Below are 20,170 nucleotides of genomic sequence, written 5' to 3' on the forward strand. Positions count from 1 at the left end.
TATAATGTAACGCACACTGACGTAAGTTATTAAAATAATGTAATAAAGAGAGTGACACTGTAGCTGGTGTAGTGTACATCATACTCGTCTATGCTCAGGTGTCCATTTTCCCATAATGCGTCAACGTCCCGACCCAGAAATGCGGCAGAATATTGATGAATGGATTGACCAGTTAAACAGTAAGTTTGTTTTTTTTTGTCCATTATGAGCGGATGAGTTTCCAAGCGGCAGTCTCCTGACAGCAGAAAGTTAGAACTAATGTTAAACATCTCTACAGCAGGCAAGAAAAAATATTCAACACCTTTGTAGTGAAATTCAAGACATTTTAAGGCCTTTTTTTTTTGAAGGATTTGAATTCAAAGCTTTTCAAGACCTGCATATTATTTAAAAGTATAACCACAGACTCTATACAAACAACAGTTTACATGATATGATCTTTATTGAACAAAACAACAAGGATGACAGCAGTGAAAACAAATGCAACTCTTTGACCAGCAGATGTCACTGTTTTGACTGTCAAACACAAACTATTGCTTCACTGTGGTTCGGTCTATCAGTTTTTCCTCCCTCAGATGAGTAGAAGGTACTGTGAGGTTGTGTTCACTGGTTTCAGGAAATCTGTACCATCAGCTGGACCCATCCAAGACAAAACACTGACATCAGATCAGCAGAAAAATAAAGGAAACATCTCTGAAGAACGCTGGTTGGAGAAGACGTGTTGGCTGAAACGGAGCTGGACAACAACAAAAAAAGTTTCAATTGTATCTGTGATATTTAGTGAATACGTCCAACGACACCTTCCTATGTTAACAACAACAACAGTCCATGATGTGTGTTGGACAAGCATCCACCTATGTCTACTCTTATTTTAAAATCTGCACATGAAAAACCGGAGTGTCGTGAAAACACCTTAGAAGAACAGGAGTCACGTCGAGAACAAAAGACATTCAGTCAACTGAACATTTGGTTTTAACAAGAGTTAAAATGACTGATAAATCGACTGACAGAAATGTAACTGGTGACTATTTGATTATTAAAATTTATTATTAAAAGTCTTTTTTTGCCAAACATTTGCTGGTTCCAGCTTCTCCAATGTGAGGATTTTCTGTTTTTCTGTCTTAAATCATTGTAAACTGAATATTTTTGGGTTTTGGTTGGACAAAACAAGACATTTGAAGACATCACCCAGGACTTTGGGAAACTGTAACAGACATGTTTCATTATTTTCTGTCATTTGAGAGACAAAATGATTAATCGACTCATAAAAGTAATGGTTAGTTGCAGGTCGTTATACACAATTAAAACAGTTTACAGGATCCACAAAATTAATTAAAGACCAAAGGAAGAGCAGCCATGTTTTTCTGCTTTTTACAGGTCAAAACACGTCTTTCTAAACAACATCTTTGATCAACACTGACACAAAAGAGGTTAAATCGTATCCTCACATTAATCCCACCCTCGTTAAACAGCAGCCTCACACAGTAACGAGTCAGACCTTGTAAACTGGAGGCTGTCGGAGCAGCGATTATCAGTAACCATCTCTCATATTTGTGCTCCTTATAATTCAAACTCTCATCCTCCCATCAAATGGCAGGTGTTGTGAATACTGTTAGGATTGTCAATGCAAAAAAAAAGCTAAAGAGTAGATGATTCAGAGTAACAGCTTTGATTATTTTAAAGCAACAGTTCAACCAAAAACAAAGTTAAATTCTACGGCCTGGAGCGCCCCCATCTGTCCACAGTCTGCTCCACTTCACAAGCTTTTTCCGGAGCTTACAACCACATCTCTGAGTTTCTTTTGATCAAACTACAGATAATGATTCAGTTATAACATTGTCTCAATGCGTGTCTTTATCTCAGAGATATAAAAAGGCTTGTGTGCTTCATGTTCTGTCCTCTTTCATTTCATCAGTACAAGTTGTTTCTCTCAGCCTGGAGACAAAGAGGCGTCTCAGGAGAGAACAGGAGACGTTATCTCGAGATGGTAATGAGTAAATTTAGTTTTTTTTTTTTTAAAAAAAGAAGAAAACATTTCCTTGTGTTGAGATAACAAAATACTTCAACCACCATCCAAAGATAACAGGCTGGAAATAACAACAAACATAATAAAAATAATGGATAGCTGAGCCGCTCTGGGTGAACGACACTTTTCAGAAGTGCCTGTTATTGTGTTTGCTTTCACAATTTTCCAGCCTCTGCTACAGTCAAACCTGCTAAATGCGCCTCTTTCCAGACATTTCTCAAGCTTCTGATTGGCTCAGACGTCAGGTGGGTCACACTGCTTTGTGCTTGTGAGAATGCTAAACTAACTAAAGCCGTGAAAAGAAAAAAAAAGAAAGACACTATCAGAGAAAATATGAGAAACAAAAGAGAACCTGTTCTCTCAGCGCAAAGAGATGTTTGCAGGCTTTCTGTAGACTTCAGACTTAAATTAAAAAGATGTTTTTAACACCTGTTTGACTATCGTACTGGCCACAAGATGAAAGTATGATGGAAAATCAATACTGCAATACAGCTTTTTATTATCATATCACATTTTCGGTCCTTGACAGCAGCATAAAACAAGAATAGCTAATGATTTAATTAATTTAATTAATGCAAACTGGTCCTGGAGGATTTACTAATTACAAATAATTCATTTTTAGTTGGTTTTGTCAACATTCAGTTGTTGTTAAGATACTAAATGTAAAGATTTGCTGTTTTCGAGTTTGAGTTTTGGACTGATGGATAGAAAAAGGAAAAAAATATTGAAGACTTTTGTAAATGAAATGTAAGTCTTTTTAATACTTTTCAATGCTTTTAAAGAGTTTTCAAGACCTACAGATATTTGTGCAACAACACAAATGCAGTCATTGTATTATGTAAGATACAATTATCAATATGTTTTAACCATCTTTGTGCCATTTTGGATTTCAATGTAGCTTGTGGTTTTGTTCCCCAAACTGCTTCATAACGTCTCACTGGCTAACGGCTTCCTCTAAGCTTCATCGCATGTACTGTGGTGAGAATCTTCAGACACACAGGTGACACTGGCTTGTGCTTTTGGTGAACTGCCCCTTTAAACTTCTGCTGAACAGGTTTACGAGGCAAAGAAAAATACAAGAGGAGGGGTGACTTTCACAGTGACATTTTGTTTTGTTAAAATAAACTAATAATGAAAAAAAAAGGTTCAGACCCTTTAATGAGGCAGCAGCAGATTGTGATGAGTCTGCTCCCAAAAAAACAAACAACAGATAAAAACTTAACATTTATCATCTTGTGGCCTCCTGGGAACAGTGTGTGTGTGTGTCTTAACAGGCTGCGATTTTCACCTACAAAAAAGGTGTCAACTCTAACCATGGCTAAATGAAGAAAATGCATAGATAAAAAGCTGTAAACAATGGCCAACCTCATAAGCAGGCCCGGGAATCAAAAACAAAACAAACTAAAAGCCAAGAAATTTCATGAAAACAGATATCACTCCTCCCAACACAGCTCCCTCAAGAGTGAGGAGGAGCTGGATCATCGTTTAACAGTTTCTGCTCAACTGTTCACACATACAGCGGAGAAGCAGCAAGAAGCGTGGGGAGGATCGACACTGACAGGGTTTTGCAAAGAGTCTGGAAAAATCAGGATCGATCACGTCCCCTTTCCTTGAGAGGCAGAGAACCTCGCAGTCACAGTCAGTTAGTTTACATGCACACAAGAAACCAAGTCAGAGGAAGCAGGTTACAGAAAATCCAATTTGTTCAACCAGCGTTTATAAAAACCAAGTGGCTGCATCAGTGGAGGCATGTTGCTTCAGGTACCAGCGGGACAAGTATCTTAATTCTTAGCATGGAAACCACAAGCTTAACAGGAGAAAAAAATTATAGTGTTCCATACAAGGATGCAACACTACTGGTAATGATTCATCTACTCTGCTGTCACTGTGACACTTTTCCCTCTCTGAAGTCTGTTAGCAACCACGTTACGAGAACACCTGGACGAGAAATCAGTTTTCTCCAGAACAAATGCAGTTGGGAAAACGAGGTTCCTCTACTTCCTGACATGATAACAGAAACCAAGTTTGCTGAATAAGCAGCAGATTCATTTTACTGCCGAGAGCCTACAGCAACCAAGTTACTTATGTGCATGTCAACACTGAATCGTCTTTCGAGCAAACACAACTGAAAATCTGATAAATGATTTTTCTTCTTTAACTGTGATAAACTCTGTTTAACAACCTGTTGAGTTCCATAACGTTTTACTCCTCTCATCGCAAGCTCACAGCTGTTGCTTTGTCGTTGTGATGTGGTGAAGTTAAACTGTCTTCCAGGACACTGCTTGTCAGTTTTGTCCCAGGAAATTTCCATGTTTGAAAACATACATGAAAGAATTGCATGATTTCCATGTGACATGGATAATTACTGAGGAATATGATGTGCAGCTGCTGACGTGGAGAAATATCTCTGAAAGTTAGCCTTTGTTACATTGAAGAAATTCTGGGAAGTAATGACAGATTTTCCTATTTTTACCAGACTATGCAGCCGTCCTGTACGTGCTTCAGATGAAGAAAAGAAAAAAAGAACAGAAGAAAAGTTATTACACTGAAGTGTGAGGATCTCCCGAACTCCAGCAGGTTGAAGGATCCATTCTCGCTTCACTCTTTAAAACACAAGCACTTTCCAGCCGGAGTGGACGAAAGAGCAGCCGAAGAAGAGGCAGTCCACCGCCTGGTCCACCAGCCAGTCGAACACCACCTCCCTGTTCCCTGAGCCAATGGTCACCCTCAGCTTGAAGTTGCCGCCCTCGCTCAGGTTATTGTTGCTGATGGGGAAAAGATTCACCACTTCCATGTCAAAGGTCACGGCGGAGCCCATGGTGATGGCGGGCAGCTGGTTGGTCATCTCTTTACCATTTACAAATACAGCACCTGAGCGGAGAAACATGGATACGCAACTGTTACATCACTTCATGGGAACAAACTGAATAGTTTTACAGAGCTTTTTCTCACCAGTAGTGTATAGAATACTTCAGTACTCATCATATATCATTTAATCAGAGGAGTAACTTGAAAAGATTCCCTCTGAAATATGCTAAAAGAAGAGTAATCCCACCCCCCTAAGAACATTTTCCTGGAGAGTGTTTGAAAATATGCTCTGTTATCTCCATATTTAAACAATATCATGTCTCCTCCCTCTCTCCATGACGTTCAGATTGGGAACATCTTCTACACTTACTGACGAGAACAGAGCAGGCCTGCTTATACATCACTTCAATAACCCTAACCCATGTAAGAATGCCTTACATGAGCCATTATGATTCAGTGATACCAAGATATTACAGTTAGACCAGTTTTTTCTGCTATTGAGCATCAGCCTCAATTTCTCACAAAGAGCACACGTGTTGTCGTGCTTTCTTCCCTTTATGTTGAGCACATGAGAACTGTATCATCCATGTACATCAGTACCAGAAGCTGAATGGAACTGTATCATTGTGTAATAGGCCGACAGCCACTCTGCAGCAGCTACTCCTCAGTGGTGATGTTTTCGCCTTGTCTGACTCCTGCTAAACTTGCAAACAACTTGGATTCAGTAACATTAACAAAGTCACATGATTTGATGTTTTAGCATTTTTGTATGTCAAATGCTTTCCTGCAGTCAGCAAAGGAACAATAAAGACTTTACAACGATACAAAATCACAGAGGACAGAATTATCCTCACAGATAATGCATAACTTCATGTTCAACAAGTGTGATGCCTGAGATGAAAAGTCTGACTTAGACATTACAAAACACAATACAATATTTTCTAATATATTGAAATAACAAAAATGGCAATGCTTCTCCCACTTTCTCTTAACACTGCCCATGTAATAAACCATGTCAAATCATGCTTAAATAATGTGCACGTCAGGTTAGATCGTAATGTGGGCACAAACGAGATAACGAGAACACATTGTAATACTGGGTGGATCGGATTTCAGTATCCAGGTAACCTTTCCAGATACAGATCTCATGTTAATACCAGGTGCAAACAGGCCTTTGTGTCTGCGTACCATTAGTGGAAATGCAGACAGCCTGGTCTCTCTGAAGTGACTGTGCCCCCTTCTCGCTGTCCACGCACACGCCCAGACTGTCCCTCCGATCCATATGACCTGCTGCAGAGATCCTACAAACACAAAATATGAGATATACAATTACTGCGAGTACAATAAGAGTCCAGGAGAAAAGAAAAGAGTTCATAAAACTTAAAGAAGCCAACGAAACTATACACTGATTTTCATATTTGCTTCAGTAGCAGAAAAACATGTACAGCTTTACAGATAAGGAATAAATAAATAAATAAATAAATAAGTATCTGAAAGGCTCCTGGTGTATTTTCTGTATATTTGAGTGTGTGTGTGTTGTGTGTGTGTGTGTGTGTGTGTGTGTGTGAGCGTGTGTGTGTGAGCAGGTGTGAGCACGTACTTGAAGGTCAGTGTCTGGCCACAGAAGTAGGTGGGTGCGTTGGAGTAGAGGATGGGGCAGCGCGATTGGGAGGAGTCATTGCGCAGGGCAATGTTTTTCCTGCTGCTCAGGATGTAGCCCTCAGTGCCCGGACACCACTCTGTTATGATGCAAACAAACACACACACTTGTTAACGTCTGTAGTTCTTTTATCTATCTAACCTCTAAATGAATCAGAGGGGTTAAACAGACTGTATTTGTTCTGTACTTGTGTTGATAAATTACTGCAATTTAGGGTTTTCTGGGATTTCTGTGGTGTAATTGTGAAGATCTAGGACAGAGATGTTGGCACATCTTGTCTTCTTGATGAGATTGTGTGTAGGTATTAAACTATAGAGTGTACATTCCTTTTATGAGTGCTTTCAGTCTCCTTTGTGTCATGTCCCTGCACTGCCACCAAACTAGACAGAGAAATTTCATGAAAATTGGTCACAATAAAGTAGTAAAATTCCAGGCACAGTGACTGAGATGAGTCAGTCCAGGGAAAAACTAATAGTATCCTGTAGTATAGTATCCTAGCCCTGATGCACTGACGTGGAAAGTGTGTGAGCCTACAAAGAAAACAATGGGTGCTGGTGTTTTGACGTGCAACCTATGTCTGTTGTCCTTCAGTTCAAAGTTTACAAAACACAATTCCTAGTCAGTTTTTTTATTCTTGTATGTTCAAATCATTTGTAAGCCTGTGAAGAAATGTGAGAAACGAATTCTCAAAACATGGACAGATAAAACCAGAACTGCCTTTATCAGTAGACACCACTAAGGCAGGTCTCACCAACTCGTCAATCGCAATCAATTTAACGAACTTTGTGGACTGTGAAATAGTTTGATACATTTCAGATGAATGGTGCTTTGCTCGTTTTCAGAGCTGCATCAGGACTTATGTATGTGCTGTGCTGAGTTACGTCTAATTCAAAGTGATCACTTCCTGCTGCTCTGCTTCAGCTTTCAGAAGCTTTCATTATGAGGCAACTGCAGGAAATGCATTTTATTTGACACCAAAGTTAGTGGTGTCGCCACACTGCTGTTTTCCACTATATATATATTTCGATTTGCAGTTTTAATTGCACAGGGGAATTGTACAAGAAGGAAAAGCCACAATGTGCTTTTAAGATGATCTGGAGGCAAAAGGGTTTTGCTGCAGTTTAAGAGAACCAGCACATATCTTACACATCAAAGTAAACAACACCTTCCTCAACACCATATTACTGATGTTGCCTAAGATCCGCTGCGTTTTGTCTTTCACATTTGAAAGTTTGTCTTCTAGACTGGTTCTGGGTGAAGAGGAGGGTCTTTTGTTTTATGCTGTGTCTTCGTTTCTCCTTGACAAAAATTCGAAAATATTCAATGACTGCTGCTCTAGAGCTATTGAGCTATTATGTGAAAAGACCCTCAAACAGCTATTTAGTTGTGAGCATTGTACATAATGAACCAACATTTTGTGTGTCACAGCAATCCAGTTGCTCGATTCAGTATTTTAACTTTTGCAGGACCAGGTCAATCCTTTAAACCCTGCATGAGTCAGATAAGATGTCTTCACCTACCGTGCGGTGCAAGTGTGGTGTATCCTGTCTGAGGGATGCTCCAGGGGCTCCACTCGGTGCGACCCTCCCCGCGGGCGCACACCCTGAACAGATAATCCGTGTGAGGGTCCAGGTGGAGAACCAGAAACTCACTGTCCCGCCCTATGTAGGCATCCTCATACTGGCTCCCCCCACTGCCGGACCGCCGGTGCTGCAGCCGATAATCTGCTGCTGCAAAGTCCTCATCCACCTGAGGCACACATAAAACCACAAAGTTACAGGTGCTTTACATGTACGTAAACATGTTCAGTATGTATATGAGCATCCTGTGTCCCTTTCACTTGCTGACCTTGCACCAGCGGACCAGGATACTACCCGGTCTCTCCTGCAGTTCTTCTATCTGGACGGGTGGGTGGGAGGAGACGGCGCCGTGGCGGGAGACCCGGTCCCTCAGCAGCCCCAGCAGGGAGTCGTCCAGCTGGGCCGAAACACACGGCACGTCCACCAATGCTGGTACCTCTGGTAGACTGGAAAAATTCACAGACCCAGTTAGAAAAATTTTCAGTACAGTGGATAACTGCAAACTGGGGATATAAAAACATCATGAAGTACCAGTATTACTGTATAGGATAGTTAGATATGTTTTTTTGATCACAGAATGTTGTTGCACATAGCTGGTGATTTGTTTTGCGTAATTGAGGGTGTGAAGCCCCTCCCACTGTCTTGGAGGTTGTCCCGGACAACCTCAGCAGGCAAGTGGTTGACCATAGGTGGGTCATCTGCTGATCTAGGCCTTCCACATGGGCCAGACTATAAAAGCTGGCCCATGCTAACTGCTGACATCCACCTTGCATCAGCTCTTGTTTCTGCACACACAACACCTCCACAGCACACATGCCTCTCACCCAGCGCTGCTTCAATGGCCAACAGTGTATTATATCTCCACACCCCATTGTTTATTTGTGTTGCCTTTAGCTGTTATAAATTGCTTGCTGTTAGTATAACCTTTGCATGGACTCCCTTCTTATCATTCCCTGAGCTGGTCTGTGACAGGGAAACACCTGCAGTCACAAAGAGTGTTTCTGTGTCCTACCTGTCCAGTTGGATATGCATGGCCTTCTTGGTGAAACTTCCCAGTTTGTCCTCCTTCTCTCCAAGACCACAACGCAGAGCTGCTTCCCCTGGAGAGAGAGACAAGTTATATTTAACACACTTTCCTTCTTATCTGATTGGAACTGATGGTAACTATGCAGATTATTTTCTCAATCTATTTTTGAGCCCAAAAAATGTCAAAATTGTCAAATGTCTTGTTTTGTCTGACTAACAGTCCTAAACCTAAGGACATTTATTTTGGTATGACGTAATGGCAGCAAAAAGATGTGACTAACAAGTAGAAAACAAGCATCCCTTTCCTTCCTCGTGGGAAAAATAAATGTTTTGCAGATGGCTGCAGAGTTTAAGGGACCCACCCTCTCTCAGCAGCTCGTCGGCCTGGCCCACTCCGTGCTCGATGAGGCTCTGACAGTCATCCAACGGTTTGACGCTGTCTGCCTCGATAACATCCACTTCAGCCAGCAGGGTGGTCAGTCGCTCTGTCAGCAACCGAGTTGCTGCTGCCTGTAGCTCTGCGAAGTGCCTCCGCAGGGCCTCACGGGCCTGTCCTGAGCTTCCCCGAACCTACAGAGCAGAGGAAAGAGGAAGGTAAAAAAGGTGAGCAGGGGAGACAGTGGGGTCGAATGGGGTGACTAACTATCTCAATGTCCTGAAAGTTTGTTAAAAGACAAAGTTGCTGCACTTAATCTTGCTAAGGCGTACCACAAAAGTCCTCACAAAGTGTTTATGCAATTACAAACTAGACAACTTATTCTTAATCAATCAATTCCTTTTTTGGTCTATTAAAAGGTTGGAAAAGGTAAAAATGCTAAGTTTCCCAGAATCCAAGGTAACATCTTCAAATTTGTGTGAACAGCAGTTCAGCACCCAAAAATAAATTAATTTACAATGATATGATACAGAGAAAAGCAGCAGCTCCTCACATCTGGACACACATTTGGAGTTTTTGCCCAGGAAATAACTTAAATGATTAACTGATTATCAGAATAGTTGCTGCATGATTTTCTGTGGATGAGCTAATCGATTAATCCAAGTTTTGCAGCTGTATTTCACAGCTGAGATCTACCACCGTCTTAAGCACTGACAGATTTAATGCAGGAATATCTCTAAAAAAGCACCGAGTAGTGCTAAAAAGAACTAAAAGGAGTTTTTGCTGGTCAGTCATAGTCCAGATCAGATAACTACTGGAAAGATTGCCATGACATTCAGTATAGATGGGTTTCTGGTTTACAAACAACTGAAGATGATCAACTATTTTAATGTTATTTGTTTCAATCATTTTTTAAAATCATTAATTTGAGGTGGTGTTTCTGGCTACCTTATGCATGTAAATCCAATCTGTGCTTTTGGTCTTTACCAGCTCCTGAGAAGAATATCTCAGAGCCCATTGGTTCCCACTGAAGACGTAAAGCTTTAAATTATATACTTGTGGGCTGTAATTTTTAAGAAAGGCTCAGTAATTTCTGAAAACAGCTGGTCACTGTAATTACTCAAACAGGATAGGACAGGATATACATATATATTTTTTATGCAGGTCCAAAATGGGGAATAAATAGTGCATGAAACAAGCATCCAGTTTATTTGTCTGGCGCATACTTGCAATGCAGATAGTCCACATGGATTCAAATTTCTGGTTGCATGTCTGCGCCGAACATTGTAGATTTGCAAATGCAGAAATGAAATGGCCTTTCTAACATACACAGTGGTAGCACAGGGTACCCTCACTGACAAATAGCTTCTGAGGGAGCTTGCTGATTTGTCACCAGGGGGGGAGGGTATGTTTCAGTTCCTCTTTCCAAAACACACTTTTATACACAAACACACGCATGCGCGCAAACACACACACGCATAAGGACTTCACAATGAATATACCAAGAGAGCAGTGCAGAGATGGCAGGAAACGGAAGGCTGATTGACAACTGCTGCACTGATAAAGCATGGACAATATGACTATGAGAATGGAAAACACATACTGGGTTTTTGCCAGAATACACACTGAACGTTGTGCATGTGTATACGTGTGTGAGTTGCAGAGACAGGACATTTTCCACTGGCGACAATGCATCACTTCCTGGCGACTATCAGTACGACACAGACAACCAATGATCAATATTTTGGGGTTGGCAAAATAATAGTCAAACTAAAATTATAACCAGAAATCATCATATAATTTGTCAAACATGGGAGGAGACGATCTGACATCAGACGAAACAGAAATAGACACAGTTTTCCCAAATGTTTGGACGACTCCTCTTACAAATACAAGATGTTATAGTGATAGTATTGTCTGAAATTTCAAACACTAACATTCTGGTATCTCCTTTCTTATTCTCATTGTGTGTGTGTGTGTGTGTGTGTGTGTGTGTGTGTGTGTGTGTGTGTGTGTGTGTGTGTGTTTGTGTGTGTGTGTGTGTGTGTGTGTGTGTGTGTGTGTGTGTGTGTGTGTGTGTGTGTGTTGTTTCATGGATTCCTATAATCTGGTGGTGAGCCATCCCTGTTGTGGGAAAGAAGGGGGTTATGGGAAAGGAACCCCACCTCATAGTATAATGGGACAGCTGGGATTGGTAAGGGAGAGTCTTACACACACATTTAATTTAAAGATCACTTTTCACTGTTTTTCATATATATCTCCATCACAAAATCAATAAGTAGTCAATGTGGCTGCAGATTGGAGGAATTACTATCCAAAAAAACTAATTGTATGTTGAAATTAGATCATTTTTAACCCAAAGCAGAAACAAGTTGTGAACAACATTGACATATCAACTTTTAAGCTCATATGGCCTTAACAAATAGTTGCTTATTTACACATCCAGCTGCTACGAAGAAACGTTACCATTCATTTAGAGTGGTGTTTGTGTCCACCTGACGAATCCAAAGTCCAATATTCCCTCTCTTTTAAATGTGAGTTTGGTCTCCATCCACTCCTGAGGGAAATAATTGGCTCTATAGCTGCTAAATGCTCCGCTACGTTCACCAGCTGCTCTCTAACTGAGCAGGTAGTACAGAGTGGGTTTTTAGCTGCCTGCTGCAGCCAAAATCGGCAGAGAGAGAGCAATGAGAGTGAACCAAAAAAGTGAAGTTACAGACTCAACAGCAGCCACATTAAATAATATTTTTCTGATTTGTATACATGTTGAAGTAGAAGTGCACCACTAAGGACTTTTAAAGGTCATACAGATCAAATATAGATATTAAACTTGATAAACTATACTGACTTAACACTGTGTAAAAACGACAATTTGTGGTTTTACGAGGGGTTATAGTCAACAATGATCAAACTCTAGGGAGCCAGTCCACCTGAAAACTTAAGAACACTAGTTCATTCTTCAGTTTTTGGATGAATTAAACAAATAAGATACGTGTTAATATGTCAGTTAGTGCTGTTAGGTGGATTTTATTAGCCTCAGATTGAGCAAGGCTAGCTGTTTCCCCCTGTTGACAGTCTTTATGCTGAGCTAAATTGCTAGAGTTAAGATAAAAATAAACCTTTATTCAGATTTAATTTTATACATCAATCTAAAGGCGTTAAGGTTAGTTTAATACCTGAAATTCATTTGTATTTCTAGTAGAAGTTTCCATGTGGAGTCATCTTATCATGACTCAGCAGTGAATGTGTCTCAGAAGGAGAGAGGATGACTTCTTTCTCCTTTCCATTTGGCTATTTAGAGGAGGACGTCTGCTTCTCACATTCTCCTTGTCCCTACTGTCATCCTGCTGGATTGCCTTCAAACATGTCACTGGCACATTTATTTATATCAATGACTAATAAGACCTCAGTAATTTTGGATACTGACCAAAATGCGTCTACATCCCCATGTATTGGAAACAAAAATTGAAAGTTGGCATCCAGTCTTTATTCTTTAATCAGACATTTACTAGTTTTCAAAATAATTTTGACAGTATCAGATTTAGGCAAACTTCGTTGAGATATTTTTAACATTTGATTTGTTAAACAAAATTTAAATGATACCCAGCCATAGTGATCACCATTAAGAGAATATATTTGTGCATCCAAAACAAAACCCAATAAGTAATTTCACATTTCAATTTTACACTGGATAAATGATTGTTGTTAAATTAAAATGAGTCAGAGCCTAATGTTTCTGGACCAGAGCCTGGCCTGGTCCCTCTCCTGTCTCTTCCTTCATCTCTCCTCAAGTTTTTCTGTCCGTCCATAGCAACAGGAAATAGCAGCATTGTTTACTGTGAGCAGCTGGATGGGTAAATCTAGACAGCAGGAGGAAGGAAGAGATAGCAGAGAGAGAGAGGGAGAATATACTCTCCTGGGAAACAGTTGACACAGTTCATATTGCCCTGGCTGTGCTTGTGTTTATTTTTTGAGAGAAAAAGTATATTTGAAAGGTGGAAAAAATCCTCATATCTAAAGAGGACAACATTGGCTGAAGTAATATGAGCTGGTTTAACTTCATAAAAGAAGTGAACCAGAAAGATCACTCTAAAGAAGTTAAGAGCCCAAACATAAAGTGCTTTGTAAAAAGTGGTGCTGTGCAATCTGTTCAGTCCATTTCAAATGTGCAGGGGTGTGAACAGACTGCGGTACCTGTTTGCGGGCCTGATTGAGGCCATGCAGGCGCTGCTGAAGTTCACTGCGGTAGTTCTGGGCCGCCTCGATGCTTTCTTTCGCCTCCTGCAGCAATACGTCCACCTCCACAGACATCCTCCCACCTCCTGACACACACACAAGAGAGGAGTATTTAGAAAACACAGCCAAGATGCAGGATAACCTGAAGCCAAGCGTTGGCCAAAAATTACGTTCAATTGTTCCTTCTAAATAAAACACATTGGTTTGAACCATTCCAATATCTATTTATGGCCATAAGAAGGCAAACCAATACAACAAGAGACATTACTACCTGTAGGTGCCCACTTGGGTGCATATTTTCAAGATTTGCCCTCAGGTTGCTAGTGTGCTGCAGTGGTAAGCTAGGCTAACTTTCGCTTATATTGCTTGCATACAAATTCTCAAGGTTTCACAACTTTCAGTTGTCAATCATTTCTGTCATTTTTCAAGCAAAAAAAGAGCAGATTTGTGCATTTTTATTTCATTTATCATTGGAAACTGTAAGGAGGAGGTGCCTCTTGCTGTTTAATAAGAAGGAGTTATATATGTGTCTGCTGACCACCTGTAAGGGCCACACAAACTATAAAACAAACATCTCTTTGCCGTCCAAGAAATAAGTTATAGTGTGGCTTTTTGTGCTCACTGTGGTGACCACTTCTGCAAAAAGTCATGTCCGGTTTAGCTAGCTATCTGATACTCATGCAAACTCCTAACTGGACTGATAAAGTTGGCGCAACAGCATTTGTGCATCCCCAGGACATCTACACCAGGAGTTTCCAGCAGCTGTACTAACATTAGCTACAGTGAACAATGCACAAGTCACTCCCATCATGTAGATAAGGTTGCGTTTTATCTTATATAAAACCAGTATAGTGCACTGTGGGGAGACTGGGATAACCTGTTTCATGTTTATTTAGTAATTTTACAGGTTATTTACTGTTGAAGGCTGCTGCCCTTTTGATGGGGGAAAAATGGGTTAAAATTTGTTTTAATATGTCCAACATGTCTAGTCTGATGTTCTCCAATGAAGCCTTGAAGTTGTACAGCATTGTATGCTAAGTTCAGTACTTTGGATTTTGTTGTGTTATGTTGTTAAATTTAAAGTAACTTGGTGTTTACTTAATCTGTTCTTTAATGTTCTATTTACTCTCATGTTGCAGTAAACAGGTCACGTTTGTGGTCAAAGATTAAATGTTTTTATCATTTGTTAGAAGACTACTCCATTTCATCAATTGTTCGGACTGTTGTTAACATTGCTAACTATCAATTATGGAAACCTGCATCCTCTACAAAAACTGTAAGGTACAACGCAACACACAAAGCTTTTGACTGAGAGATGTGTGGCAATTAGAAAACCACTTCCTGCAGCTACCATCGAGCAACCAGCCAACCAGTCAGTTAACAACACTACTATGTGGTTGACTTGGTTTCAATACCCAGCAGCTTGGGAGTAGACTGTTACTGACCTTTAAATTAAATTTGGATAAGGACTGCTCAGATTGGTCAATCGCTGATACAACACAAACCATCCTTGCAAAAATACAGCACAAAATAGGTACACTTACTCTGAAATACTGACTCATGTACAGCCAGTTTAATAAGCTCCTTCCTGTGACGTTAGTATCTGTTATCAAAGATCACTAGAATAACTGCATCTGGTTATTTTGGCTGCCTGTTAATGTCAAAGCCACTCGGTTTGTGGGAAAACTGATAGAACAGAACAAAGTAACATCAACACGATGAGCTCATGTAGTTTTAAAACAACAGGTCTGGCAGCTAAAACATCTGTGTTAAGGTCACTGCAGTCACAAACTACATAAGACTGTATCTTAAATGAGAGTTTGCAACTGAACATTCACAGCAATATGATGCATAAAAACACTTTTCCAACAGATTATACAACAGAATTCATTAAAGTAACAGAGCCAGCATACTTCTAAGTGGTTTGCATTGATAATATTCTCAATATCAATTATAGAGCATTAGTTTGGGTGCAAGACTTGAAAATTCTCAAAAAGACACTTCAACAAAAGGTGCTGCACCATCATACTGTAACAGCATAATTGCATTTGTAAAATAAGGTTTTGCAAGCTTTCATTAAAGATTAGCATGAAAATATATTGTTGATGCACTTTTTTTTTGAAGTTAATAGCACCATCATGAGCAGAAACTCCGGCAAAACAGCATGGAAATCTCTGTTCACCATGCACATAGAACGAAACTGAATATGAGACAAATTTCCTTCGTCACTACCCTAAATGCCTTCCTGTCACATAAGTCTATTTTGGTGAAAGAATCAATCGGACTTCAAACTCCAACAGACTATTTTCATTATGAAATATTCAATTTATCGTTCAGCCCATCACAATTTTGAATTATAATCTCAGAATTTATTTCAGTGACGATGACTGAATTTTCAATTAATGCATTTTGTGGCCGTTCTTTTTTTCTGCTTTAAAGTATTGTTAATTTGAATTCTTATTCAAATATCAGAGAGATATAGCCACAAAACTTTTGTAATATCACACAACAGGTGTGTAAAATTCTCTGCTGAGCGTCATCTTGCTCAGAGCTGAAAGTAGTGACACAACCTGGCCTCCTGCTGTGGTCGGCCAAACTTCCTTTACAGCATCTAAAGAGGAAGTCACTAACAGGTCTCATGCTTCTGACACATACAGTATGCACAGTATTATTATGTGGACCAGGTGGGCATCTTACATTACATTGTGGTAAATGTAGCATCTCATGATAGTAAATCCAAAATGAGTTAATGCAACACTCTGGAAAATGAAGGTCCAGAGTGCTACACCATCTTATAACCTTTACTTGCCATCTATAAAGGTAATAAACAGCTTTTAACAGCCAACTGATCATAAGGTGTGATTTCACGGTCTTATTACTCTCCTACAGTGAAGGATCTATGTTAGCGGGCACTGAACACAGCACAACCCCTCTGTAAATTTAATTCTGTAAATCTGTACATGTAAGGAAATGTTTTTGCTGTACACCTAAAAGATATAGAAAGACATAACATGTGATTTTTGTTACGTTATTTTAGGAAGATTATTACACACAAAATTTGCTTGTTTGGGTTCTTACCTAGAATCTGATGTATGGCTGCAGGTTAATGAGATTTTTATCTCACTTAATGGAATGATTTTTTTTGTTTCTTATAAGTTCAAGTTGATGTATTCAGGTTGTTTGTTTTGTCTGACTAGAAGCTAGAAGCACTGATTATTTGGCCTTTTTGCTTGATAAATGAGTTAAAAACAATTAATCAATTCTCAGAATAGTTGATCGGGTAAATCAATGTGTGTCAGAAATTGAGAAAGTGTTTAGTTTAGTTTTGCTTAGCACAAAGACTGGAAGCAGTGGGAAGCCTCTAGCCAGCTCCATCAAAGGTTAAAAAATCCACCTTCCAACAACTCTAAACTTATTTACATGTATCTTGTTAACAAGCCTGTCACCAATCAATCCTGTAGTTGGCTCAAACTAGCTCCAACACTAATAGCTGCTATTACCAAAGTGTATTGTCTTTACATTTATTTTCTTCTCTTGAATAAACAAGATCAAACGTGTAAATAGGTCAGCTTTGAAGTTGTTGGAAGGTGGTTAAAAGCTGAAGCAATGAGTCAATTATTCAAACAACAGAAAATTAATCTTCAGATATCTTGATTGATTAATCACTTAAATAATTATAATTTTTTTATATATAAATGCTACAAGCCTGTCAAATGTGAATATTTGCTGATTTGTCCCCTATGATACTGAAGTAAATATCGTTGGGTCTTATAGCCTACAGACATGTGGAGACGTCGTAATTCATCCTGAGGAAATGTGATGGACATTTTTTGATATTTTATAGACTGATGAAATCCATCGAGAAAACAATTTGCAGATTAAACTGTAATGAAAGAAAATTAATTTCCAACCATCACCTAAATTGATTGTCACAGAGCATTTTCATCAGATCGCACACAAAACACACAACCAGTTAACTGATCTACTGTTACAGCCACACTGCACCAAACAGAACTCCAGTACATGCATTTAAACACACATGAATGCAAATGTAGAGCTACATAATTATGCAGGCATGCACTCGCTCACTCGCTTTTACATAAACAACACCCACCACTAACATTGGTCAAGCCCCCTGTCACACTCCTTTCTCTCTGCTAACAAAGTGCCCAGAACAGCAGTCTTTAGTCCAGCCATAGCTACCCACAACACAGATTTTGTTTTTCTTTCTCATCCTCTAAAACGGGTACTGGCCCTCTCTCAATCTCTCTAATCCTGTAGTTTATAATCCCTCTTTCACTGCATAACCTACTAAAGACTAAGTGAATGCCAGGCGCTTAGCCAAGCAAACATCAATCTAGTTTTACTATGACACAGAAAATCTCTTGTCATTGTGTATGATACGGGTGCGGCCGCAAACAAACTAACAGAAATCTCTCTCTGTCTTTATTTCTTCTTTGCTTTTGACATAAACATGCAGCCACACAATAACCCGCAGTGTGCTTCTCAGAGTATTTAGGTCAACCTGCATGGGAAGATGTCCCACTATCCTGCTTTAACAGGTCTGTCAGACTGTTTATGGTGTCAGAAATATGTGCTTCCTATAACTGTAGTGACACAACCACAGCCTGGGGAAAAAAGTGACACGTTGTGTCTTTGATTTCACCGAATATTTCGGTTACAATCCAACACCGGAGTACATTATAAAGAGTTCTGTTGTACTGCTGTTGTGTGTGCTCACTCATTCTGGTTCATCTGTATTTTTATATTCCTACAAACCTACTGAAAATCTTAATCTTATTATTTTCGTTATCAATTGCCTATACAATTTCCTAAAATAATTCCCTATAGCCCAAGGTGATGTCTTCAAATGTCTTGTTTTGTCGTAACAGTTCAAAACCCAATGATATTCAGTTCACTATCATATATGACACAGGAAAGCACTAAATTCTCACATTTGAAAAGCTGCAACCAGGAAATGTTTGGTATTTTTGCTTAAAAAATTACCAAAATTATTATTCAACTATCAAAATAGTAAACAATGGACTAATCAATTAATCTACTAATCGTTGCAGCTCTAAATAATTACTCAAATTCCATAATGTTATGGTTTTATGGTTCCATTTCAGTTCTACAAGCCCCATCTTTCAATAAATGTCATCAGCAAGTAGTTTAGGCTGCATGCAACTCCTTCAGGAACGCTGCACATGCTCTGACTAACAGGAAAGTTATGAAAGGCACTCAAGTGCAAACCGACATCATTATTATTAGAGCAGACTACTGACAAAACGAGACAACAGGACACATCAGACATGTCTAAACTCGCTCACAACAACTTCCGTATTTTGTAGTTATTTTGATCAAGTTGAACCTCCGCCCACCGGCATTGATTGAAGATGCCCTGTCCTCTTCTTTAAGGTCAACGATGTAAAATCCATAATTACATAATTCACGCGTCATAATTTCTCCTATTTTCGTGCTGGAATATCATGGCGAGGCAGGTCGGCGGAGCTAGTCCTGATCATTTCAATTTGTCTGGTGTGTGGAGAGAAAATGCTCCCAAACTCCGTCAAGAAATCTCATATTTTTAAGTTGGCGCCACTGACAGAATACCCATATAAATCATTATGATGTTAATAAAGGTTTTCCTAAATAACCGATGTATTTAGGTAAATTCGGCGAAGAAACTTTTCACCAAACGACAACCTTTACCCATGAAATGTCAACTTAAAGCGATGGCTCGCGCTGCCAGCTAGGGTGCGTTTTAGTGAAAGATGATTACAATAACAGACGAACTAGCTAAAAAGTTACCCGTATCAGCTGAAAGTGAGACTGAAAGAGTGCCACTGGGGAAGTGAGGAGTTAACATAAGGCTACGTGTTATAAAAAATATGATTTTGACAATTAGCGAGACGGCAATACCACATCTTAATGCTGTGTATCGTCAACCTTTCTCAGTAACGTTACAAGACAAATTTGGGGACTAGCTTGTGGCCAAAAGACAATGAAACTCGGAACATATCAGGGAGAGCAAACAACGCGAACGAAAACAACGGCAAATTGGAGAAACTAAGAGTCCCCTTCTTATGTGGAGAAAAGTCTTCAAACGTACCTGTTTTAGTGCTTTATGGTGGCCATTTCGTCCTGAAACTCGTGAATCAGCTCGAAGCCGCCGCCACACCACCGCCGTTAGATATGATGAAGTTTTGCTCAAGTCCAAAAATTACACTTCCGAGGCTTTAAGGACAACAGCCAATCACAGGCAAAATAATTTCGATCGACAGGAAATTCGACCAATTGCATTGAGAAGTGCTCCCTTCTCCCCTCCCTAGTCAGCCGTCCCCCTTTGGCTGAAGTGGAACTGATGAAATGAATTGATTTATGTCCAAATCCAATCTACATGTTTAGAAATCAGAAATTTGCACCACCAAGTTAAAGTATTATCTTTGACAGATCCTCCA

At 39.6% G+C, this 20,170-nt stretch overlaps 1 protein-coding gene across 1 annotated transcript; it reads right to left on the minus strand.

Annotated features, from left to right (window-relative positions):
• Nucleotides 1-420: 420 nt before the first annotated feature.
• On the minus strand, nucleotides 421-19,909 carry crlf3 (cytokine receptor like factor 3). The gene is made up of 10 exons (XM_022739411.1): nucleotides 19,822-19,909; nucleotides 13,668-13,795; nucleotides 9,460-9,667; nucleotides 9,084-9,171; nucleotides 8,340-8,517; nucleotides 8,012-8,240; nucleotides 6,432-6,570; nucleotides 6,020-6,132; nucleotides 4,568-4,894; nucleotides 421-733 (listed from the first exon to the last, which is right to left on the minus strand). Exons 2-9 carry the CDS (start codon nucleotides 13,782-13,784, stop codon nucleotides 4,629-4,631), a joined length of 1,338 nt encoding a protein of 445 aa, XP_022595132.1. The 5' UTR covers nucleotides 13,785-13,795; nucleotides 19,822-19,909; the 3' UTR covers nucleotides 421-733; nucleotides 4,568-4,628.
• Between the last annotated feature and the right edge of the window lie 261 nt (nucleotides 19,910-20,170).

Source organism: Seriola dumerili, unplaced genomic scaffold, assembly GCF_002260705.1.
Source record: "Seriola dumerili isolate Sdu_G_001 unplaced genomic scaffold, Sdu_1.0 BDQW01000044.1, whole genome shotgun sequence".
NCBI lineage: Eukaryota > Metazoa > Chordata > Actinopteri > Carangiformes > Carangidae > Seriola > Seriola dumerili.

Excerpts from the sequence above, each read along its gene's own strand:
- crlf3 (XM_022739411.1), bottom strand. The coding sequence starts at position 13,784 with ATGTCTGTGGAGGTGGACGTATTGCTGCAGGAGGCGAAAGAAAGCATC. Across the intron at positions 9,668-13,667 it reads TCAATCAGGCCCGCAAACAG|GTTCGGGGAAGCTCAGGACA; the intron begins GTACCGCAGTCT and ends TCTGCTCTGTAG. Across the intron at positions 6,133-6,431 it reads GGCCAGACACTGACCTTCAA|GATCTCTGCAGCAGGTCATA; the intron begins GTACGTGCTCAC and ends TTGTGTTTGTAG.